The following is a 25,630-nucleotide window of genomic DNA, read 5'->3' as shown; positions in this document are numbered from 1 at the left end:
GTTCCTGTGTCTTATTATAGGTGAGTTGACTCCATTTATATTAAGGGATATTGATGAGCAGTGACTGCTAGTTCCTGTCATTTTAGTTTTTGTTGTTGGTGATGTTATTGTGTATATTTTTTCCTTCTTTGGGGTGTATTACTGTGAGATCATTTATTGCCTGTGTTTTTGTGGGTGTAGCTGACTTCCTTGTGTTGGAGTTTTCCCTCTAGTATTTTCTGTAGTGCTGGATTTGTGGCTAGGTATTGGTTAAATCTGGTTCTATTATGGAATATCTTGTTTTCTCCATTGGTAGTGATTGAAAGCTTTGCTGAGTATAGTAGTCTGGGCTGGCATCCATGGTCTCTTAGTGTCTGCATAAGACTTGACCAGGACCTTCTGGCTTTCGTTGTTTCCTTTGAGAAGTCAGGTGTAATTCTAGTAGGTCTGCCTTTATATGTTACTTGGCCTTTTTCCTTCGCAGGTCTTAATATTCTTTCTTTATTCTGTATGTTTAGTATTTTGATTATTATGTAGCATGGGGACTTGTTTTTTTGTCCCAATCTATTTGGTGTTCTGTAAGCTTCTTGTACCTTCCTAGGGATATTCTTCTTTAGATTGGGAAAGTTTTCTTCTATGATTTTGTTGAATATATTTTCTGTGCCTTTTAGTTGGAGTTCTTCTATCCCTATTATTCTTAGGTTTGGTCTTTCATGTTGTGTCATATCTCTTGGATGTTTTATGTTAAGCTTTTGTTTAATATTTTCACCAACAAATCTATTTCCTTTATTGTATTTTCAACAACTGGGATTCTTTCTTTCATCTCTTGTATTCTGCTGTTTATGCTTGCATTTCTGGTTCCTGATTATTTATCCAGAATTTCCTTGGTTTGTGAATTTTTTTTTGTTGTCTCTATTTTGGTTTTCAAGTCTTGAATCATTTTTTCATGTTTGATGGCTTTTTTCTCTGATGTGTGCATGTATAGGTGTGTGTGTGTGTGTGTGTGTGTGTGTGTTTTAACCTGAAGTCAATGTCAGGTATCTTCATCCATTACTCTTTTTTTTTTTTTTTTTTTGAGACAAGGTTTCTTTGTAGATTTGATGCCTGTCCTGGAGACCAGGCTGACCTTGAACTCACAGAGATCTACTTGCCCCATCCTCCCTGGGATTAAAGGCATGCACCACCACCACCCTCATCCATTACTCTTATACTTTGTTTTTTTGAGATGCCATCTGTCACTGGTCCCAGAGCACAGTGATTGGCTAGAAAGACAGGACAGCCTGTCTTTACTTCCTAGGCACAATAAATGCAGGTGTGCATTGCCATAACCTGGCTTTGTACATGGAATCGAGGGATCTAATCTCAGGTCTGCATGCTTACATACCATTGAGCCATTTTCCCAGCCCCTTAACTCTGTATGAACTCCAAGTCTTCCACCCTGCCACCCTGTCCCTGTAGAAAGCAGAGAGCAGGATGAGCGTGCATGACCCAGGGGCAGCGTCAAGTCATTTCTTGGTTCTTTCCTAGGTGGCAGACATGTTGTTGGAGCTCTGTGTAACTGAGTTAGAAGATGTGGCTACAGATTCACAGAGTGGCCGTCTTTCCTCCCAGCCTGTAGTGGTAGAGAGTAGCCATCCCTATACAGATGACACTTCCACCAATGGCACGGTGAAGATACCAGGTATGTGAACCAACCCTGGGAAGGCTGTGAGGGCCCCTGTCTGTGGAAGGCTTGTTTTACAGCTTCCTCCACAGGGGCAACCATTTCCCTCTTGTGAAAATAAGAAATAGGATCATCTCAGATCTTTTTCTGAAATCTTTGTCAAATAAAATGTAACACAGAAGCTGCACTATATTAGTTTTCTTTTTGTTGCTGTGATAAACACTGTTACCAAAAGTAGCTTGAGATTAAAAAAAGAGAGAGAGCTTATTTGACTTTTACCTCCGGGTTCCAGTCTGTGTTGAGTGGGAGCAGAATCCATGGAGCGATGGCGCTCACTGTGTTGCTCACTAGCTCATACTCAGCTAGCTTTCTCACGCAGCCAGACCTGGCTGCTGTCTTGTCATTGTTTCTAGGCATTTTCAGTGGACACAGCGTACAGCAGCTGACTCTGGTGCACACACTGACACTTGGCTACAGTGGGGAAGTGCAAGGCTTCTACCCACAGCTCTTTTGAGCTCTCTGCAGTAGGCTGGGCCTCTCGCGTCAACTATCAGCCAGGCCAATCTGACCTGGCAGGTCCTCTGCTGACTCCAGGCTGTGCCAGGTTGATAGCTGCAGCTGACTAGAACATGCACCTAATAAATTTCATCTTGTCAGCTGTTAGATGAATGCCCTTTCCCTAAGACCTACGTTTGAAGTCTGCTGACCAGCTCTTTAGAAGCAATGCTCACATCCTGTGACAAGAGTCGTCCTGGTGTCTAGCACTGCTGATGTACAATTCCAACAGGCTCTGTTCCTCGATAGTACACTTTCAGTTTCTCCTCCCCTTCCACTCCTCCCTTTCACCTGCTACATGACTTCTCTGGTGAGGCTTCAGGGGGCTGAACTTACCTTCCTTAGACCAACTCTGTTTTTGTAAACTCCCACAGTTCAGCATGTTCCTCAGCCTGGCCCTTCTGATTCAGGATTCAACAAGCTTTCTTGTTGGTTTCTACCAGCCTAATTAATGCACCTGTATCTGCACATCTCAGAGCATCAGTCATGCACCTGTATCTGCACATCTGAGTGTCAGTAATGCACCTGTATGTGCACATCTCAGAGTGTCAGTAATGCACCTGTATCTACACATCTCAGAGCGTCAGTAATGCACCTGTATCTGCACATCTCAGAGTGTCAGTAATGCACCTGTATCTGTACATCTGAGTGTCAGTAATGCAACTGTATCTGCACATCTCAGAGTGTCAGTAATGCACCTGTATCTGCACATCTCAGAGTGTCAGTAATGCACCTGTATCTGCACATCTGAGTGTCAGTAATGCACCTGTATCTGCACATCTCAGAGTGTCAGTAATGCACCTGTATCTGTACATCTGAGTGTCAGTAATGCACCTGTATCTGCACATCTCAGAGTGTCAGTAATGCACCTGTATCTGCACATCTCAGAGTGTCAGTAATGCACCTGTATCTGCACATCTTAGTCAGTATGCACCTGTATCTGCACATCTTAGTCAGTAATGCACCTGTATCTGCACATCTCAGAGCGTCAGTAATGCACCTGTATCTGTACATCTTAGAGTGTCAGTCATGCACCTGTATCTGCACATCTAAGTCAGTAATGCACCTGTATCTGCACATCTCAGAGCGTCAGTAATGCACCTGTATCTGTACATCTCAGAGCGTCAGTAATGCACCTGTATCTGTACATCTCAGAGCGTCAGTAATGCACCTGTATCTGCACATCTTAATCAGTAATGCACCTGTATCTGTACATCTCAGAGCGTCAGTAATGCACCTGTATCTGTACATCTGAGTGTCAGTAATGCACCTGTATCTGTACATCTCAGAGCGTCAGTAATGCACCTGTATCTGCACATCTGAGTGTCAGTAATGCACCTGTATCTGCACATCTCAGAGCGTCAGTAATGCACCTGTATCTGCACATCACAGAGTGTCAGTAATGCACCTGTATCTGCACATCTCAGAGTGTCAGTAATGCACCTGTATCTGCACATCTCAGAGTGTCAGTAATGCACCTGTATCTGCACATCTCAGAGTGTCAGTAATGCACCTGTATCTGCACATCTTAAAGCGTCAGTAATGCACCTGTATCTGCACATCTTAGAGCGTCAGTAACGCACCTGTATCTGCACATCTGAGTGTCAGTAATGCACCTGTATCTGCACATCTCAGAGTGTCAGTAATGCACCTGTATCTGCACATCTTAGAGCGTCAGTAATGCACCTGTATCTGCACATCTCAGAGTGTCAGTAATGCACCTGTATCTGTATATCTTGGAGTGTCAGTAATGCACCTGTATCTGCACATCTCAGAGGGTCAGTAATGCACCTGTATCTGCACATCTCAGAGTGTCAGTAATGCACCTGTATCTGCACATCTCAGAGTGTCAGTAATGCACCTGTATCTGCACATCTCAGAGTGTCAGTAATGCACCTGTATCTGCACATCAGAGTGTCAGTAATGCACCTGTATCTGCACATCTCAGAGTGTCAGTAATGCACCTGTATCTGCACATCTCAGAGTGTCAGTAATGCACCTGTATCTGCACATCTTAGTCAGTAATGCACCTGTATCTGCACATCTTAAAGCGTCAGTAATGCACCTGTATCTGCACATCTGAGTGTCAGTAATGCACCTGTATCTGCACATCTCAGAGGGTCAGTAATGCACCTGTATCTGCACATCTCAGAGTGTCAGTAATGCACCTGTATCTGCACATCTTAGTCAGTAATGCACATGTATCTGCACATCTTAGTCAGTAATGCACCTGTATCTGCACATCTCAGAGTGTCAGTAATGCACCTGTATCTGCACATCTCAGAGTGTCAGTAATGCACCTGTATCTGCACATCTGAGTGTCAGTAATGCACCTGTATCTGCACATCTCAGAGGGTCAGTAATGCACCTGTATCTGCACATCTCAGAGTGTCAGTAATGCACCTGTATCTGCACATCTCAGAGTGTCAGTAATGCACCTGTATCTGCACATCTCAGAGTGTCAGTAATGCACCTGTATCTGCACATCTTAGTCAGTAATGCACCTGTATCTGCACATCTTAAAGCGTCAGTAATGCACCTGTATCTGCACATCTGAGTGTCAGTAATGCACCTGTATCTGCACATCTCAGAGGGTCAGTAATGCACCTGTATCTGCACATCTCAGAGTGTCAGTAATGCACCTGTATCTGCACATCTCAGAGCGTCAGTAATGCACCTGTATCTACACATCTCAGAGTGTCAGTAATGCACCTGTATCTGTATATCTTAGAGTGTCAGTAATGCACCTGTATCTGCACATCTTAGAGCGTCAGTAATGCACCTGTATCTGCACATCTCAGAGCGTCAGTAATGCACCTGTATCTGCACATCTTAAAGCGTCAGTAATGCACCTGTGTCTGCACATCTGAGTGCCAGTAATGCACCTGTATCTGCACATCTCAGAGTGTCAGTAATGCACCTGTATCTGCACATCTCAGAGTGTCAGTAATGCACCTGTATCTGCACATCTTAGAGCGTCAGCTGCTGTTGCTGCTCAGCACCAAGGTTATTGCTCCATTGGAGGTTGTGAAGTAGTACTGTTGGCTGAACTGCTTCCTTCTTACTTATCAACTTGAGTACTTTAGAAAGGTGTTTTCCCTCACTTTTTAGTTTGCTATCTAGGGAAACTCTCTACGAGAAAGGCAGGATACAGTGTGGAGCTGCACGTGGATGATGTGAGCGACATCTGCATGAAGGGCGGGGACGTCAACTTTGTGTTCACTGGCTTCTCTGTGAATGGAAAGGTTTGGCTCCAGGCTCTGTCTGCTCTTCTCTACATTGCTCTGTTGTGTGCCACCTCCTGTCACCCTTACAGAAGTGGGGCTCTTGCGCTTCTAGGTCACCCACAGTGAGCTCCAGGGGTCTGTGCTTTGTGGTAACCTGGGGTCTGCTTGATTATGGGGCATGGCCTGTGGTGGGGTGCAGAAAGGGAAGGGCAAATGCCCAGGACCGGAGTCGTTGCGCTTGCTGTGTGAGAGCGAGGTGCACTTCCTCCGGGGAAGCTCCTTCCACCCCTTCTCTCGGAGCTGCTCTGGGGAGCTGCTGGCGCCCTGGGCAGTGAGTGCTGCTTCGTGTGTGTGTGTGTGTGTGTGTGTGTGTGTGTGTGTCTGCTCCCAGCTCCATTCTCAGTGGAGCCCTCGTTCTTCCTCCCGCCGACCCCCAAGTAGAGATGAGGGCTCTGCTGGCGAGGGTCCAGTGTGTAGACCTAGAAGTGCTCTTTTGTGCTGGAAGTGAGGCCCTCAAATGTCTCCTGTGGGTTTCTTACTGCAAGAGGGGATCTTGGGTATTTTTCTTTCTTAGAGATTTGTAAAATAATGATACATTTTAAAAAAGATTTTTAATTATGTGTGGATATGTATGTTTGAATGTGGGTGTCCTTGGAGGCCAGAGGCATTGGATCACCCTAGACCTGGAGTTAAAACAGTTCCAAACTGCCTGATGTGGGTGCTGGGAACTTAACTCCAGGCCCCTGCAAGAGCAGTGCTCACTGTTAAGCAACCACTGAGCAGCCTGCAGCCCCACTGTGGTACACATGCTGTCTTACATTCAGTGATGCAGCATTTTACTGTCCTTGTCCCCTCTTCACCAGTCCTGACTACATCCTCCTCAGAGAGGCCCTTGACACAAAGAAAAATGTTTTAGGTGCCACTTTGTGCGCAGGAGCATGAAACAGGGGCCTTGACTCCTTGGCTGGCTGAGCTGCCCATTGGGTCCTGATGTCCTCCTTCTCATAGGTCCTCAGCAAAGGGCAGCCCCGGGGGCCTGCAGGAGTTCAGGTGTCCCTGAGAAGCACAGGCACTGATGCAAAGGTCCAGTTCACAGTCACACAGCCTGGCGGAAAGTGAGTGGCGTCCTGGAGTCTAGTGTGGTTGCTTGGGTTGAGGGGGTGGGTGGGCTCAGACCCTGATCTGGCTCTTAAGCAAGTTCATGCTTTTGGAACACCACATTCCCTGAAGTGGGAGTCATCTGACCCACTGTGCAGGTGGGTGATTAATTACCAGCCACTGTCTGTAAAGGCTGTGCCCCAGCCTGGGTTTGAATGGGCTCCTCCATTTGCCTTTGGCTTGGGACAGCCACTTTACCCCACTGCTTTGCTTTTCTAATTTACGGATGAAGGTAAAGAGAGGTTCCTGGGAAGACAAGTGTGATTGTTTCAGATTGGCCAGGTGGTGCTAATGAGCGTGTGCTGACCACAGACTAACACAGTTAGGGTTCAGAGACAGCGTTTTATCATTTACATGGAAACCATTTTGTAGTTGGATCTGGTGGCTGCTTAGTTAACCTGGCGGAATGAAACGTAAAGAGCTGTTTACTGCGCTGTGCAGTGGGGGAGCACGGCTGTAGCTGTGAGCAGATGTGCTGGATTAACACCAGAGTAATCGGAGCTGATACTTATGCAAACGTTTAGAGCATTGCTACTTCAGCCTGCAAACCCAACCAACGTGGTAACTGCAGCTAATAGTCAGCTTCTAGTGTGTTATCCAACGTCAAAGTCGCCATTGATCGGCTGTCCCTGATCAGTGCCTGGTCTTGGTCTAGAGTAGCACCCAGCTGTTCTTCTTCCTGGCCCAGCCTAGACTGAGTGTCCCTCAGCCAGGTTCTTGGAACCAGAAGGGCCTCGGTTTTCCAGAATTTGGAATGTTTTTCATACATACAATGTTTTGTTTCTCAGTGCTAATAATCACAGCTGACAGGAGGGAGGCTCTATCTGACTCATGGTTTCAGACCATGGGCATTTAGCTTTCATGTGTCTGGGCCCCCTGCCCCAGTGACACACTTCCTGCACCGAGGCCCCACCCCCTACCTAGTGACACTCCTGTAGTGACAACTTCTTCCCTGAGGCCTGTCCCTCTGTGTTCCCCACCACCTCCAATGGTTCATCCTGTCCCGAATCCGTCAACGGCTGCTCTGTTGGTTAGGCAAACCCTCTAACCCTGTACTGGGAACCGAGACCACAGCACACGTGCCTTCAGGGACATGTGAACATGGACTTCATTTCGTCTGTGCGTGTCTTAAGCATGCAGGCTGAAGTTCCCATCCAGAATTTTAAATAATTACTACAGTACACAATTCAGTGGTGTAGAATTTTCTACTTTTGTGGTATCGTATTGGTACTCAAAAAGTTCTGGATCTTGGATTTCTGATGTTCAAACGAAGGATGCCCCAGCTGTAGTTTGTTGCAGACCTGACCAGGAGGTGTCTTAAGCTCCTTTGCCATGAACTGTCTTAAGCAGTGCTCAGAGCGCATGTTGGGACCTGGGGAGTAGAAAGGCTAAATTAACAGTGCCAGAAAACAGTGGCCTCTTCAGCTTTATTGTAGCAAAGTAATTCTCAAGCCCTGTCCGGACGGCGGCGTTTCATAGACCACAGGAGAGTGCAATTACTGCCTGTAGTAAGTTCCTTGTGGCAAAATTAGCTTCTGATTGGCAGGTGCCTTGTTCAGATGGAGCCTGGTATGGCTCTGGCTGTAGCCTTTGCAGTCCCGTCTCAACTGGCCGTGGCCTTAGCTCATCTGGAGTTTCTAGAAGTCCGCTTATTGGCCGATGGCTTCGTCACAGTTGTCTGTGAGAGAGGTCACTGACCTTGTTCAGAAGAGGGCATTGCATCCTCTGGACCTGGGGTCACCTGAACTCAGAACCAAACCTGGGTCCTCTGGAAGAGCAGCCAGTGCTCTTAGCCATGAGACAGCTCTCTGGCGCCTACCTTGAATTTTCAGCTTTCCTGCCTCGGCCTCCTGAATAAAGGAATTACAGGTGCATGTCACTATGCCTGGCTTTAGGGCCTCTCTGTATTAGCTATCTGCCCCAGCCTGGGGCACAGCTCCTCCCATCCCACTCCTTAGCTTTTAGCTATTTTTTTCTCCTCCCCATCCCTGTTCACGTCAATCAAGCCTGCTGATTATTGTGAGCTTACGCCAGGACTCCTGGAGCCGCGGGGAGTGTTGGCTCACTGTGTGCTAGCAGTGTGCAGAGTGGCTTTCCTTGCTTCCTGGCACACGGGGAGTGTTCAGTGAGTGAGTTTGGACAGAACTGGATTGAGTAGCTCTTGGAAGCCTACAGTAATTCCCGCATAGTCCCTGTCTAAAACCTGGGTTAAGTGATGTGCTGTTCTGTGTTTCTCAGGTTTGCATTTTTTAAAGTTCTTCCTGGAGATTATGAAATCCTTGCAACCCATCCGACCTGGGCTCTGAAGGAGGTGAGCTTCGTCCCGTGTCTGTGGGTGCGCTATTTGGAAGCAATTGTGGGGATGAGTTTGGGATATGAAATAAGTCATAGTGTTCTCCAGATACCTTGAAAGAACCGGGTGCTGAAGATGTAGGTGTTACGAGAGAAAACTCCCCTGCCACAGTGGGTGCCTCTGCTTTTGGCTTCTTCTTTAGGTGACAGTTGTGACATTCTCTGCCATCCACTGTCACTGTATTGAGCTAAGTCAACACCAGAAATTCCCAGTGAAGTTTGTTCTTTTTCTGTCTAAAACAGAAATCGATAATATGCTAATATTCTAGAGGCCTATTGTCCACGTTCCCGGGGAGAGGGAGATCTCAAACAGCCTATGATTGTTCAGGGAGAATGGGTTGCGTGTTGTCCTATCTGAGTGTCAGTGTCTTGTGAGTGGCAGCGTCATGTCTGAGTGTCAGCAGCAGCAGTGAGCGTGCAAGCCAGAGAAAACTTCTTGTTTCAAGGAAAGAAACAACAGTGCTTTCCTTTTTGGTTGAAATTTTCAACTTTATTCTGCTTGGTATTGAAAATTTAATCAGACATGACTGAGTAGTAGCAGTGTTCATTGAAAGAGTGTCTAAGCAAGGTGTGATAGCTTGTGCCTGTAATTCTAGTACCTGGGATACTGAAGCAGAAGGATCACAATGAGCTTTGTAGTCTGGGCTCCAATGTGAATTTTAGATCAGCCTTGGCTATAGAGTGAGACCTTAACTCAAAAAAAAAAAAAAAAAACACCCCAAAGACTATCTAAAAGATTATAAGTGCTTGAAATGTCATATAAAGGCTGATTCTATCATCTTATAGTTATTGAATGTTTTTGAATACAAATAAATAATAAAGCAAAGCATGATATGATAAGTTCGGCTAACAGTTACTTGGCAGGGTCAGTGCTTCTGGCCCTGGTTCTGTTTTGTCAACATGGGGTGTTGGCTACCCTGAGGGAGCAGGGGCTCTGGCCCTGGGTTTGTCTCTGTCAGATTTTGGTTAGCAGGGGCATTGCACGGTGTCTGGGGATTGCATTCTGTCCGTATGAAGCCGCTCTGCAACAGAAAGGGAAAACCAGCCTGCTCATTAAAACACAAATTGGAGGGGTTCGAGAGATGGCTCAGGGTAAAGGTACATGCTGCCAGGCCTAAAAGCCTGGGACCCACATGGTGAAAGGAGAGATTCCTAGTTGCCCTCCAACTTCCCATGTGTGCTATGGCATGGCCCCACCCCCCAACATATAAATATTTCTATATTAAGAAGTGTGGGGTGATGGTGGCACACGCCTTTCATCCCAGTACACCAGAGGCGGAGGCAGGTGGATCTCTGTGAGTTCCAGGACAGCCAAGGTGCTTACAGAGAGATACCCTGTCTCAAAAAACAAACAACAAGAAGTTGGACTGTGAGAGGGACGTGAAGGAAGGAGGGGTCCGTCAGTGTGGGGTCACCACCCACATGGGTGGGTGCCCCATCTCACACTTCCTTTCATCACTTCACATAGAAAAGAAGAAATTGCAGGGCTCAGTGGGTAGTGCTCGCCATGCAGACATGACAGCTTGAGTTTCGGTCTCAAAACCCATGTGAAAGATTGTCTGCAATCCCAGTGCTCCTTGGGGAGATGGGAGGAGAATCCCTTAGCTCCCGGGCCTCCCAGACTGGTGCACACAGCTGAAACCACAAGCAGCTCTGCCTCAAGCGAGGTGGAAGGAAGGCTGGGACTGCCACCTCAGGTTGTCCTCTGACCCCCACATGCACTCCATGACATGCGCATCTGCAGTCAACACATGAACACACAGTGGCTGTGTTGTTTTCGGCAGCCAGCCCTCCTTGGCTGAGGGTTAAATATTCATTGCTTCAGCCAGTCTCAGATTCAACCAGCTATGGATTGGATATACGTAGGCATTTTTCTTATTCTTGATTCTCAAATGGTAAATACTGCTTGTTTGTTGGATATGGAAACTAATGGAGGTTTAGTATTGGGGAGATGTGTATAGCCTCTGTACATGCAGTATGCTGTTTTAAAAGGACTGGGTACCTGAGGCTGTCTGAGTTTGGGATGCCCGTGTCTGTAATTTTATTATGAATTCTGTGTTCATACTGCCTTTTTAGTTAAAAATTTAAACATGTCCTTCTGTTGCTGAGTGTTCTGGAAGGACTTATTATTTTTGTCTGTTTCCTTTTGAGACTGTCACATTGTATCCCAGGGTGTCCTCAAATTCACAGTCTTCTTCCTACTCCTGTGTTGGGCTGTCAGGGTTTAGCACTGTTGAACTAAGAACTCCTCCTTCTTCTAGGCAAGTACCACGGTGAGGGTGACGAACTCCAATGCTCATGCAGCCGGCCCCCTTTTAGTGGCTGGCTATAATGTGTCTGGCTCTGTCCGCAGTGACGGGGAGCCCATGAAAGGGGTGAAGTTTCTTCTCTTTTCTTCTTTAGTAAACAAAGAGGTAAGCATAGATCGGGGGTGGGGAGTGGCAGGTTGGGACTTGCTGTTGACCATACCAGTAGTGGTTGGTTTGTGACCTGGATGTTTAAGAACACCATATCTCCATGGACTGTCTGCACCGCGAGGCCGTGGAGCTGGGAGATGCTTGGGTTCTGGCCAGGCTCACACAGTGTCAGGTTCTACCACCTGTTGCTCTGTGGCATCTTGGGTGTGTCACTTTTCTTCCTTGGCCAGTTTTCTTATTGTTGGGGAGATGCCTCACCAGTTTTCCTAAGAAGACTGCCCATTTTTAACTTCTGAGGCCGGGTGTAGAGATTTGTGTTCCATTTGCCTGCTTAAATTAACCTCTTGTAAGAAACCCATGCATTGACCTCTAGAAGCTGGCCTGGTCTTGTTTGTGGCTGTTGGGTAATCGGAACATGGGAATTTCTTCTTCTCTGACATAGGATGTCCTGGGCTGCAATGTGTCCCCGGTGTCCGGGTTCCAGCATCCAGATGAGAGCCTGGTTTATCTGTGCCATGCGGTCTCCAAAGAAGACTGCTCGTTTTCTTTCTATTCCTTGCCGAGTGGGGGCTGCACTGTGGTGAGTGAGTGGGTCTCTCTGTACAGGACACTGTGGCGGGAGACGAGCCCTGCCCTTTGGGCGTTGTGCGAGTCATCTTTCTGTATGACGACACCCCTGAGCTGAGCCAACCGAAAGGACTAAAGGTTTATCTTGGATCATGGTTTCAGTTTCTGGCTGATTACCCTCTTGCTTTTGGGACTGAGGTGAGGCAGTAGGGTGTGGTTGAAGTCTGTGGTAGAGGAAATCTATTCAGTTCCTTCAGGCCCTGCTTCCTACAGGTGCTGCCACGTCCCAGCCCAGGAGCGGCCTTTTCACGTGGCAGCACGGCCCTCCTGCCGCCACATCCACAGTTATCCTGGGACACGTGTGGCACATGGACTGCGTGTTGGATGTGCCTGCTAGTGCATAGGATTTGGGGGCATTTCAGATCCAAATCAGTAGTAGATATTGAATAGTCAAATAAATGGTGAGCCTGTATCCATGAGCAATCAGCCAAGCAAGGATAGATTGACTGTCCCTAAAGCTAAAATCCCATATCTAAAACACTCTAAAATCTGAGTACACTATTGAGTTTGCCATCAGGTTTTGTCTCTTTGTCTGTACTATGTGTGTGGAATGCAGTGGATCTCAAGTTCAGACTTGGACTTGCCCACAAGATGTCTTATCATGCACTGCAGGCAGTCCTGCATCTGAGCAGCTCAGTGGGGATACCCTGGGGATCACAGCCCGAACTGACATGAGACATGGAGCACAGGGCTCCACTAGACCAGCAGCTGGGATTCACATTCCTCTGGGTGTGTTGGCTGCTAGGCCCAGGTGAATACTGACTGTGGAATTGTGCGGTGCATTCTTCATAATCACCAGACCCCTCCTTCTAGGTGCCCTTCTACAGAGGAGAGAGGATCACCTTCGATGTGGCACCTTCCAGGCTTGACTTCACTGTGGAGCACGACAGCCTGAGACTCGAGGTGAAGCTGCGTCGTGCCCTGGAGGCAGGCGTTTGGGATCCTAGCTCTGGGCGCAGATGTTGCAAACTTGTCCACATCAGCATCCTGCCCAGGATGACTGTTGGAGGACGTGGACTCTGTGCCCTAGCCTGGGGTACACTAGATATCCCACCTCTCTTACACAGTGTCTTCATCTCGCAGAGCTAGCTGGAGTCTGGTCAGCGCTGCTCTTTCAGTGAGGTTGCCCACTGAGAGCCTGGCTTGTGCTTTGGGTTCTGTTCTGTCTTGGCCATGCAGTGTGGGCTTAAGTGGCCAATGGTCTTTCTGGAAGTTGCATTTTGTGACGGGAAGAGCCAGTGCCTGTTTAGATAAGCAAGTTAGTCAGTGTGCTAGAGGAAGCACACACTGTCTGGACAGAAGAAGGGCTGTGCAGCTCAGGATGAGGACGCAGGGCTGCATGTGCCATCAAGAGTCCCCTTTGAAAGTGACACCGGGCTACCGCCTAAAGGGGAGTTATCCCTAAAATGTGTGGTGAGTGCAAAGGTCTCAAGGCAGGAGTGCTCCTGAGGAGGTCAGGGGAGCTGTAGTGGAGGGGAGGACGGAGCTTGGAGAGTTGATGGTGTAGACCTTGGTTGGCCACTTCTCTCCAATGCTGCTGGGACTTGGGTATTGCTGAGGAGAGGTGATGAGGAAAGCTGGCCTGGGCAGTAACCATGTGAGCTCAGGAGAGCATGGCCCTCAGGGGATGGTGAGATGTTCAGAAGACATGGTAAGTGTGTTTTCATTGTTCTTCTGTGTCTTTGCTTACAGACATGGAAGTGGTCCCTGCTGGCAGCTTGCAACACAGAGGAAGCGCCCTAAGGGGGGTACTTGGCAGTTGTGCTAGTGAAAAGTTATTCTCGGATTGTTTTATGATGCACTGAGAAGCAGCCCTCTAAAATAGCAGTCAAGGGAGCTGGCCCCGCCGTCTAAGGTTGCATTAGGACACCTAAGTCCAGGAGGCCAGGAGGATGAACACGGAGCCTTATTGCCAGCATTGGCCTTGCAGGAAGGGTGTGACAGGTCCTTGGGCAAAGTACCAGACAGTGGTCAGATGCAGGCTTTAACCCGCAGTGTGTAGAGTTTCAAGTGAGGGCCTAAAATGTTCCATCAGGCCAGGGAAGCTTCCCCATTTCATCTGTGTGCTTCAAGCACCTGGCACGTAGTAAGCGTTGAAAACATCTGTTGGACTTGTGAGTTGATAAGTGGATAAATAGCCAGCTCAGATCTTACCTTCAGAAGATTATCCCTGAATCAAATGGAAGCCATTTTCTTACTCCTCCTCTCCCCTCTGCACACTCTTCCTGTTTTTGGTTTGAGACAGAACCATTATGATCCTCCTGATTAGCCAGTTGAGTACTGAGATCACAGGCAGGTGCCGCCTGGGTGCCGAGTGCCACCGTGCCCTGCAGTTATACCTGGTGCTTGCAGTCCAAGGGCGTTTTGATGTGCCAGGCTAAAGTTTTGCCTCTTTGCAGCTCTCTCTCAAATAATGCATACTTCGTAGCATGGGGCTGAGGCAGGACGGGCTCCACTGAGCCTAACCAGAGGGAAATGAGATGTAGGGAATCAGTCGGGCCTTTTAGATGCTGAGGAGTTTGAAGATAGAAAATTGGGTTGGTGATATCTCACCCAGATAGCTCACCTGAGAAATCAAAGGTGGGGGCTTGGAGCTCAGTGCTACCCAGGAGAGCCCAGTCTTGGTGCTTGGACCAAACAGGGCACACACCGACAAGGCATGGGGCTGTGTGTTGAGAGACTTTGCAGATGAAGTATGGACTGAAGGAACCTGGCCTGGGATCTTAGCTGTGGGCTCTTGGACTTTGAAAGGGGAGGGTAGGTCACTGATCTTACATAATATTGGTGGAGTAGGTTGGGGTTTCAGGTGATGCTGAAGGGACATGCTATGGGTGAAGGGAAGGGCTGTGGGTCACAAGTAATGTTGGGGGTGACAGGTTGGTGGTCTAGGGAGATGCTGGGGTCCCAGGAGATGCTAGGGGACAAGTTAGGGTCCCAGGGGACACCAGGGGACAGATAGGCAGGAGTTTCAGGAGATTCTGGGGGAGGGGTTGGGGTCCCAGGAGATTCTGGGGGACAGGCTGGGTCCCAGGAGATGCTCTGGGACAAGGTGGCTTGTATTTGAGAGGCTGGAGACAGGTGGGATTCACCAAAGTGGGGACATGTGGATGGGGCTGCGGAGGGAGCAGGAAAGGGCAAAGCTGGGGAAACCCACAATCCAGAAGCAGCAACCTGGCTTGGGGAGCGAGCCTGGCGGCTGTTTTTATTCCACTCTGGTGACCGTTCACCATCTGAAAGGATAGATGCTGTGAGGGAGAGGGGCCTGGCTGGAACTAGAGCTGCAAGGGCCAACACGTGGAGCCGTGGTGCTGGCCAGGATGGGGTCTTGGTGACTTGGCATGTGAACACCTATTCTTCACTTTGCAGCCCGTGTTCCATGTCATGGGCTTCTCTGTCACTGGGCGGGTCTTGAATGGACCTGAAGGAGAAGGTGTTCCAGAGGCTGTGGTCACCCTGAACAACCAGATTAAAGGTTAGTCACCCTGAACAACAGGTTAGAGGTGGGCAGGCATGGTGGTCCTGAGTGTGCTCAAAGGCTCCGCTTGAATCCTGGAACGATAGAGACACAAGGGGCAGAATCTCCATGGGACACAAGCTTGGGCTTCTCTTTGATTCACGCGCTTTGGTTTCACAGTCAGAACAAAAGCTGACGGCTCCTTCCGCCTAGAGAACATAACGACAGGGACGTACACCATCCATGCTCAGAAGGAGCATCTCTACTTTGAGATGGTCACCATCAAAATTGCACCCAACACTCCGCAGCTGGCAGACCTCATTGCTACTGGGTAAGTGTGCTGTCTGGTCAGGGTGACTACTGACCATGACCAAAAGCAACTTGAGGAGGGAAGGGTTTATCTGGCTAACACTTCCATATCACAGTCCATCACTGAGTGAAGTCAGATAGGGATCTGGAGGCAGGAACAGAAGCAGAGGCCATGGATGGCTGACATCTGGCTTTCTCAGCCTCCTTTTTTATATATGCAGACCACCTGCCCAAGAGTGGCACCATCCTCGGTGAGCCGGGCTCTCCCACATCAGTTATCAGTCCAGAAAATGAACCACAGGCTTGCCTACAGGCCCATCTGGTGGGACCATTTTCTCAGTTGGGATTCCCTCTTCCCAAATGCTTCCAGCGTGTGTGAAGTGACATAAACTAGCCAACCACGGCTGTGTGCAGTCTTGGGAGCCTCCCAGCTCCTCTCTTAGCAGTGGTGGAGAAGAAAATGAGCCTTGACCTGACTGTATTTCTGCCCAGGATTCCCTCAGTTCCAGTAGCTCTCGAGAGTCTGCTGGCTTTCTTTTGGAAAGATGAGAGCTGAGTCTTAATAACTGAAGACACTTGCGTGTTGGACACTAAGGATTGATTTCTTTTGCTTTTAAGTTAAAATGTGTTTGTTAAAGTGGAAAAAAAAGGTGAAGGCGAATGTGCCTCCTGCCACACCTAACAACTTGAATCTGATCCCTGGGAGCCACGTGGTAGAAGAAGGGAATAGGCTTGTATAAGTTGTCCTTGACCTCCACATGTATACAAACACAATAAATAATCATATTTCTACCTCTGTCTGTCTGTCTTAGAAAAATCTCTCTGAAGTGAGCACTTTCCTTGTCTGATCCCAGAGGGCTTTGTTGGCTTTTCTGATGGTGGTGGGTGTGGAGGTGTTCTTGGAGATGTTTCCGGTTGTTGGTAGAGTTAACCATGTAGTCACTGATTACATGCATGTCAAGGACGGAATGGAAAGATATTTAGGGGTTTGCAGCCTAGAGAGGTGTTGCTGAGACAGGTGATGAGGGTTCAGGTTTGGTGCCACATGGCCACTAGGTGGCACACTCTCCTGCATCCTGATGATTGGCCTCCTAGGCTGGTCAGCTGGAGGTGGAATACCACCAGCATTGCAGGGGCTGGGGAGCCTGAATAGCTGAGGTCACAGGAACTAAGAAAGGAAGTGTTAGGGACAAGGACAAGGTGGTTGCTGACACCAAAGCTAGGAGCCTAGTCACCAAGGAAGCATTGCAACCCTTCAACTTTGAAGAAAGTCAGTTACCCTTAGAAAATAATTCTTGGGTTCAAGTCCTGTTGCTCTCCCCTCTGCTTTTGTGTTGGAGCATCCATGCTAGGTTTCAGCTGCAAGCTCCGTGAATGCTCCTGTGCGGCTGCTTTTGGTGTGGCCCTGTGCTGGGCTGCACATGTGACAGGGAGCTGAGCCCGAGTGGTAGGGATAGGTTGTCAGCGCCCAGCTCCCAAAGAGAGATGCTTCAATTTTGAATTGTGCCAGAAAGAGATTGGAGCGCTCTGAGAAGACATTGGGTAGATTGGGGTGGGGGTGGTAGCTCTGAGGCCTTAGGAGAACCAAGGGAAGAAGGTGCCGGGGTCCAGGCAGGAAGGCAGCATGTTCAGAGGGGAGGGAACTGGGTGGAAGGGGCTGAACCAGTGAGGCCAGAGGCTGGTGATGGGAAGCCTTTGACCACGTTCCTGAGGTACAGGGACAGCCTTGCCCACGGAGACCATGGGGTCAGCAAGGGCATTACAGAGATGGACTTTCTGCCTGCTGGGTGGGTAGGAACTGCTGGGAAGTCAGTGTTGGCAGATGGTGCAGATAGGAGCCGGTGGCAATCATCTGGAGGAGATGGGGCTGGGGTGCCTTTGCCCTGGGCGCTGGCAGGAGAGGAGAGGAGAAGCTGGCACCGCTGCAGAGTCAGTCGACATACTGCCAGGCCCCAGTTTATATCTGACCAACTGGTGTTTGTGTAATCTGATAATTAAGGTTACTTGTATTTGTTTTGTATGTGTGAGTGTGTCTACATGTATGTCTGTACACCATGTCTGTTCTATGCTCTTTGGAGGACAGAAGAGGGCGTCAGATCCCCTGGAACTGGAGTTGCAAACAGCTGTAAACTGTTGCATGGGTGCGGGGAATCAAACCCAGGTCTGTAAGAGTAGCTAGTGCTCTTAGCTGCTGAGTCCTCTCCCCAGCCTCAATTTTATTTTTTTAAATCTTATTACGCTTATTTATTTATTTATGAGTCAGTCATGTCGTGTCGTGCCCCCGCCCCTGTGTGTCCGTATATGTGCCGAGGCACTCATATGGAGACAGGTCTCTCCACAACATGGGTCTTGGGATTGAGCTCAGGTCATCAGGCTTGGCCGCAAGTGCCTTTCTACTCACTGGACCTTCTTGCTGACCCAAGGTTTATTTTCCTTTTAAATTAAGTTTTATTTTTGGTGTCTCCGTGTGTGCACATATGTAAATGGGTGTCTGGGGCCAGAAGATTGTCTCAGATCTGGAGCGGAATGAAAATGAGGACATGGCCGCTCCTAGGTGTGGGTAAGGAGAAGGTTTCTTGTAGATATGAGGGAAAGAACAGCCAGAGGCACCTGGAAGGGTCTGGACAGAGCATGGCGGTAGAATAGACCAGGCCACAAGTGGACAGAGAGCACAGTGGGGTAGGGGAGAGACTGAGAGTATGAGCAAAGAGTTGGAGGGGCCATGAGAGCACATGAGAAGGATGAGCTGGAGAAGCTGGGGAAGGGAACAAAGCTCGGGGCACAGGTGAGAAGTGCTGAGAGGAGCCAGGACTCTGGAACTGCCTGGAGGAGCCTGTCTGGAGAGCCTGAGGCCAGCACCTACTTTGATACGTTACTAGGCACCTCAGCCATTTGTCCTGAATTTCTTTGGGCCCTAACAGGAATTTCAGGGGGTTGTGGACCCCTGAGGTGGGTGCTGAGAATGCAGGTCCTGATTGTGTGCTCTTAACCACTGAGCATCTCCCCAGTTCTCATCTTTTTTTCCTTCTTTTTTTTTGTTCCTGTTTTTTTTTATTCTTTTTTAATTAAAATTTCCAACTGCTCCCCGTTTCCCATTTCCCTCCCCCTCCTCCCACATATTGCCCCCTCCCCCCGCTCCCCTCCCCCCTATCCCCACTCCACTTCTCCTCCCCCTAGTCCACTCCCCCTCCCTCTCGATACTGAAGAGCAGTCCAAATTCCCTGCTCTACAGGAAGACCAAGGTCCTCCCACTTCTATCTAGGTCCAGGAAGGTGAGCATCCAAACAGGCTACGCTCCCACAAAGCCAGTTCATGTATTAGGATCGAAACCTAGTGCCATTGTCCTTGGCTTCTCATCAGCCTTCATTGTCCGCCTTGTTCAGAGAGTCCAGTTTCAACCCATGCTTACTCAGTCCCAGTCCAGCTGGCCTTGGAGAGCTCCCAATAGATCAGTTCCATTGTCACAGTGGGTGGGTGCACGCCTCGTGGTCCTGATTTCCTTGCTTATGTTCTCCCTCCTTCTGCTCCTCATTTGGACCTTAAGAGCTCAGACGGTTGCTCCAAATTGGGTCTCTGTCTCTCTCTCGATCCATCGCCAGATGAAAGTTCCTGTGCCATTCTCCTTGGCCTCTCGTCAGCTCTCATTGTCCACCACATTCAGAGAGTCCGGTTTTATCCCATGTTTTTTTCAGTAGCAGTCCAGCTGGCCTTGGTGAGCTCCCAATAGATCGGCCCCCCTGTCTCAGTGGTTGGGTGCACCCCTCATGGTCCTGACTTCCTTGTTCATGTTCTCTCTCCTTCTGCGCCTCATTATAACCTTGGGAGCTCAGTCCGGTGCTCCAGTGTGGGTCTCTGTCTCTATCTCCATCCATCGCTAGATGAAGGTTCTATGGCGATATGCAAGATATTCATCAGTATGATTATAGGATAGGTTCATTTCAGGTTCCCTATCCTCAGGTGCCCCAATGAACTAACTGGGGACATTGCCCTGGGCATCTGGTAGCCATTCCAGGTTCAAGTCTCTTGCCAACCCTTAGGTGGCTCCCTTAACTAAGGTATGAGTTTCCCTGCTCCCCAATCCAACCTTCCTTTAACCCCAATCACCCCGATTCCCCCAGTTCCCCTCATCCTCTCCTTCACACTTTTCTCTCCCCATCACCCCTCATCCCCATCCCACCCCACCCCCCAAGATTCCAATTTTTTGCCCATCAATCTTGTCTATTTCCCATAGCTGGGAGGATATCTATATGTTTTTCCTTGGGTTTACCCTCTTGTTTAGCTTCTTTAGGATCACAAATTATAGACTCAGTGGCCCCTATCCATGGCTAGAAACCAATTATGAGTGAGTACATCCCATGATCTTCTTTTTGGGTCTGGGTTACCTCACTCAGGATCGTATTTTCTATTTCCATCCATTTGCATGCAAAATTTGAGAAGTCATTGTTTTTTACCGCAGAGTAGTACTCTAATGTATATATATTCCATACTTTCTTCATCCATTCTTCTATTGAAGGGCATCTAGGTTGCTTCCAGGTTCTGGCTATTACAAATAATGCTGCTTTTGTCATATGATAGGGCATCTCTTGGGTATATTCCCAAGAGTGGTATTGCTGGGTCCAGGGGTAGGTTAATCCCAATTTTTCTGAGAAACCGCCACACTGATTTCCAAAGTGGTTGCACAAGTTTGCAGTCCCACCAACAATGGATGAGGGTACCCCTTTCTCCACAACCTCTCCAGCAAATGCTATCCTTGGTGTTTTTGATTTTAGCCATTCTGACAGGTGTAAGATGATATCTCAAAGTTGTTTTGATTTGCATTTCTCTGATCGCTAAGGAGGTTGAGCATGACCTTAAGTATCTTTTGGCCATTTTAACTTCTTCTAATGAGAATTCTCTGTTCAGTTCAGTGCCCCATTTTTTAATTGGATTAATTATCCTTTTAAAGTCTAGTTTCTTGAGTTCTTTATATATTTTGGAGATCAGACCTTTGTCTGTAGTGGGGTTGGTGAAGATCTTCTCCCAGTCAGTAGGCTGCCTTTTTGTCTTAATGACAGTGTCCTTTGCTTTACAGAAGCTTCTCAGTTTCAGGAGGTCCCATTTATTCAATGTTGCCCTTAATGTCTGTGCTGCTGGGGTTATACATAGGAAGCGATCTCCTGTGCCCATATGTTGTAGGGTACTTCCCATTTTCTCTTCTATCAGGTTCAGTGTGTTGAGATTGATATTGAGGTCTTTGATCCATTTGGACTTGAGTTTTGTGCATGGTGATAGATGTGGATCTATTTTCATTCTTCTATATGTTGACATCCAGTTATACCAGCACCATTTGTTAAAGATCATTTCTTTCTTCCATTGTATAATTTTAGCTCCTTTGTTGAAAATCAGGTGTTCGGCTGCCGCGCTGGCATTTTCTCCTGGACACGGAGAGAGTGCGGAGTGCGGCTGCCAAGAGCGGAGCCCAGCAGTCCTGATTCTCTGAGTCGTGAAGAAGGAAGGCAGCAAGGGGGCTGGGGTTAGAGCCTGAGACAAGGCTCTGCTCTTGCCACCGAGACAAGACCGGTGGCTCAGAAACCGGACGGCGGTGCAGGCCTCCACGGCTTCCAGGCTGAGGCCCCTGTTGAAGACCGCGCCTTACATGTGCAGACCTTGATGGAAGCCATCCAGATCTCCGAGGCTCCACCCACCAACCAGGCCATGGCAGCTGCCAGTGGGCAGAATGCTAGTCCCCAGAGTTCACAGCCCCCAACTGCCAATGAGGTGGCTGATACTGAGGTTTCAACAGCTGCTGCTAGGCCTAAGACAGGCTTTAAAGCTCAGAATACCAAGGGTCCAAATGATTTCTCTCAGGCACGTAATGCCAAGGAAATGCCCAAGAACCAGTCTAAGGCAGCCTTTACGTCACAGAATGGCACCGCTAAAGGCCCAAATGCTGCCTCTGAGTTTTCCCAGGCAGCAAGCGCAGGCAAATCAGCAGCTAAAAAGTCTGAAATGGCCTTTAAGGCCCAGAATACTAAGGCAGGCCCCAGTGCCACATACAATTTCTCTCAGTCTCCCAGTGCCAATGAGATGGCCAACAACCAGCCTAAGACAGCTACTAAGGCTTGGAATGATACCACTAAGGTCTCTGCAGCTGATGCCCAGATCCGGAATGTAAACCAGGCCAAGATGGCTGACTTAGGGACCAGCCCAGGTATCTCTGAAACTGATGGCGCAGCTGCACAGACCTCAGCAGATGGCTCCCAGGCTCAGAATGTGGAGTCCCGGACTATAATTCAGGGCAAGAAGACCGGCAAGATTAACAACTTGAATGTGGAGGAGAACAGCAGTGCGGATCAAAGACGGGCCTCACTGGCTTCAGGGAACTGGAGGTCTGCTCCAGTTCCAGTGACCACTCAGAACCCACCTGGCACACCCCAGAATGTGCTGTGGCAGACCCCACTGGCTTGCAGAACCTGTCAGGCTGGCAAAACCAGAAAACCAAGCAGACCCCACCAGCACGTCAGAGTCCCCCAGCTAGGCAGACAGCATCAGCTTGGCAGAACCCAGTTGCATGGCAGAATCCAGTGATCTGGCCTAACCCAGTGATCTGGCAGAATCCAGTGATATGGCCAAATGCCATTGTCTGGCCCGGTCCAATTGTCTGGCTAAACCCAATGGTCTGGCAGAATACAACTGGATGGCAGTCCCCACCCACCTGGCAGGCTCCCACCCAGCTGGCAGAACCCTCAAGATTGGCAAGGCCCTCCAGATTGGCAGTTACCCCATGACTGGTCACTGTCTCCTGACTGGGCAGTTCCCACTGATTGGCCTTATCCACCTGACTGGATCCCTGCCGACTGGCCAATTCCACCTGACTGGCAGAATTTACGACCCTCGCCCAATCTGAGATCCTCCCCCAACTCTCGTGCCTCACAGAACCAGGGTGCACCACAGCCCCGAGATGTGGCCCTTCTTCAGGAAAGAGCAAATAAGTTGGTCAAGTACCTGATGCTTAAAGACTACACGAAGGTGCTCATCAAGCGCTCAGAAATACTGAGGGATATCATCCGAGAATACACTGATGTTTATCCAGAAATCATCGAACGCGCCTGCTTTGTCCTGGAGAAGAAGTTTGGAATTCAGCTGAAGGAAATTGACAAAGAAGAGCACCTGTATATTCCCATCAGTACTCCTGAGTCCCTGGCTGGCATACTGGGAACGACCAAAGATACACCCAAGCTTGGTCTCCTCTTGGTGATTCTGGGCATTATCTTCATGAATGGCAACCGTGCAAGTGAGGCTGTCCTTTGGGATGCACTGCGCAAGGTGGGACTGCGTCCTGGGGTCAGACACCCCCTCCTTGGTGATCCAAGAAAACTTCTTACTTACGAGTTCGTGAAGCAAAAATACCTGGACTACAGACAAGTGCCCAACCTCAACCCTCCTGAGTATGAGTTCCTCTGGGGCCTCCGTTCCTACCATGAGACTAGCAAGATGAAAGTGCTGAGATTCATTGCAGAGGTTCAGAAGAGAGACCCTCGTGACTGGACCGCACAGTTCATGGAAGCTGCAGATGAAGCATTGGATGCTCTGGATGCTGCTGCTGCTGAGGCAGAGGCCTGCGCTGAAGCATGAACCCGCATGGGAATTGGAGATGAGGCTGTGTCTGGGCCCTGGAGCTGGGATGACATTGAGTTTGAGCTGCTGACCTGGGATGAGGAAGGAGATTTTGGAGATCCTTGGTCCAGAATCCCCTTTACCTTCTGGGCCCGATACCACCAGAATGCCCGCTCCAGATTTCCTCAGGCCTTTACTGGCCACATTATCATCCCCAGTGGTACAGCTACTGCCAACTTCGCCGCCAAATTCAGTGCCATTGGCTTCTTCTGGGTTGAGTAAAATGTCCAATCCTGCTCATCATTTGCAATAGTTTTCCCTCTGAGTAAGGCTGAAGCCTCAGATTCCTTCAGAACCCAGCTATCTAGAGAGCCACATCCTCTTGACTGAGTGGTATGCAAGATAAATTTATTTGCTATTCTATTACTTTTTTTTTCTTGTGTGTTGCCAAGTTTTGGTATCAGAAATAAATGTTGAAATTGCAAAGTGAAAAAAAAATCAGGTGTTCATAGGTTTGTGGGTTAATATCCAGGTCTTCAATTCAATTCCATTGGTCAACATCTCTGTTTTTATGCCAATACCAAGCTGTTTTCATTAATGTTGCTCTATAATAGAGTGTGAAGTCATGGATGGTAATGCCTCCAGAAGTTCCTTTATTGTATAAGATTGTTTTGGCTATCCTGGGTTTTTTGTTTTTCCATATAAAGTTGATTGTTGTTCTCTCAAGGTCTGTGAAGAATTTTGTTGGGATTTTGATGGGGATTGCATTTTTACTATGTTGATCCTCCCAATCCAAGAGCATAGGAGATCCTTCCATTTTTTGATATCCTCTTCAATTTTTTCTTCGAAGACTTAAAGTTCTTGTCAAATAGATCTTCACTTCCTTGGTTAGCATTACCCCAAGATACTTTATGCTATTTGTGGCTATTGTGAAAGGTCTTGCTTCTCTGATTTCCCTCTTTGCTTCTTTATCCTTTGTGTATAGTAGGGGACTGATTTTTTGGAGTTGATCGTGTATCCTGCCACATTACTAAAGGTGCTTATCATCTGTAGGCGTGTTTTGGTAGAGTTTTTGGGATCGCTCATGTAAACTATCATATTATCTGCAAATAATTAAAGTTTGACTTCTTCCTTTCCAATATTAATCCCCGTTCTCTTATGTTGTCGTATTGCTATTGCTAGAACTTCAAGCACTATATTGAAGAGGTATGGAGAGAGTGGATAGCTTTGCCTTGTTCCTGATTTTAGTAGAATGGCTTTGAGTTTCTCTCAATTTAATTTGATGTTAGCTGTTGGCTTGCTGTATATAGCTTTTATTATATTTAGGTATGATCCTTGTATACCCAATCTCTCCAAGACCTTTATTATAAAGGGGTGTTGAATTTTGTAAAATGCTTTTTCAGCATCTAATGAATTGATCATTTTTTCTTCCAGTTTATTTATATGATGGATTACATTGATATATTTGCATGTGTTGAACCAGCCCTTCCTCTCTTGGATGAAGCCTACTTAATCATAATGTATAATTTTTTCGATGTGTACTTGGGTTCAGTTTGCCAGTATTTTATTGAGAATTTTTTTTGCATCAATGTTCATGAGTAAGATAGGTCTGTAATTCTCTTTCTTGGTTAAGTCTTTGTGTAGTTTTAGTACCAGGGTAACTGTAGCTTCGTAAAAAGGAGTTTGGCAATGACTCTTCTCTATTTTGTGAAATATATTAAGGAGTATAGGTATTGGCTTTTTAAGGAAGTTCTGATAGAATTCTGCATTAAAACCATCTGGTCCTGGGATTTTTTTTTTTTTTTTTTTGGAGGGAGGTTTTTGATGACATCTTCTGATTCGTTGCTACTTACAGGTCTATTTAAATAGTTCACCTGGTCTTGATTTAATTTTGGTATATGGTACCTATCTAAAAAGTGTCCATTTCTTTACCATTTTCCAATTTTGTGGCATACATGCTTTTGCAGTAAGATCTAATGATTCTCTGAATTTCCTCTATGTCTGTGGTTATGTCCCCCTTTTCATTTCTGATCTTATCAATTTGCCCGTTCTCTCTCTGCCGTTTGATTAGTTTGGATAGGGGTATTTCAATATTGTTGATTTTCTCTAAGAACCAGCTTTTTATTTTATTGATTCTTTGAATTGTTTTCTTTGTTTCTATTTTGTTGATTTTGGCCCTTAGTTTGATTATTTGCAGTCTTCTACTCCTTCTGGGTGAGTCTGCTTCTTTTTTTTTTTTCTAGAGATTTCAGGTGTGCTGTTAAGCCTCTAATGTATGCTTTCTCTGTTTTCT

General features: G+C 47.7%; 2 protein-coding genes across 2 annotated transcripts in view; both read left to right on the top strand.

The window, feature by feature from the left end:
- The window catches only part of LOC130868880 (E3 ubiquitin-protein ligase HERC2-like), a 56,813-nt gene extending 45,523 nt beyond the window's left edge, over positions 1-11,290 (top strand). Inside the window, exons 32-34 of the mRNA XM_057760884.1 lie at positions 1,507-1,660; positions 8,821-8,893; positions 11,086-11,290. The gene's annotated coding sequence lies outside the window, so the exon portion shown is untranslated. The remainder of the gene's footprint in view (positions 1-1,506; positions 1,661-8,820; positions 8,894-11,085) is intronic.
- The window catches only part of LOC130868879 (melanoma-associated antigen D1-like), a 30,037-nt gene extending 6,211 nt beyond the window's left edge, over positions 1-23,826 (top strand). The window contains 12 exon segments of the mRNA XM_057760883.1: positions 1,507-1,660; positions 5,321-5,442; positions 5,624-5,755; positions 6,433-6,539; positions 11,288-11,348; positions 11,794-11,931; positions 12,792-12,905; positions 15,345-15,450; positions 15,613-15,763; positions 21,297-22,183; positions 22,186-22,445; positions 22,447-23,826. Of these exon segments, the coding sequence (XP_057616866.1) occupies positions 1,507-1,660; positions 5,321-5,442; positions 5,624-5,755; positions 6,433-6,539; positions 11,288-11,348; positions 11,794-11,931; positions 12,792-12,905; positions 15,345-15,450; positions 15,613-15,763; positions 21,297-22,183; positions 22,186-22,445; positions 22,447-23,619 (3,405 nt within the window). The 3' untranslated portion in view covers positions 23,620-23,826.
- The last annotated feature ends 1,804 nt before the right edge of the window (positions 23,827-25,630 follow it).

The sequence above is a fragment of the Chionomys nivalis genome (genome assembly GCF_950005125.1).
Source record: "Chionomys nivalis chromosome 23 unlocalized genomic scaffold, mChiNiv1.1 SUPER_23_unloc_1, whole genome shotgun sequence".
Lineage (NCBI taxonomy): Eukaryota > Metazoa > Chordata > Mammalia > Rodentia > Cricetidae > Chionomys > Chionomys nivalis.
Note: the sequence above shows the minus strand (reverse complement) of the source record. Positions and strands in the feature narration are given on the sequence as shown.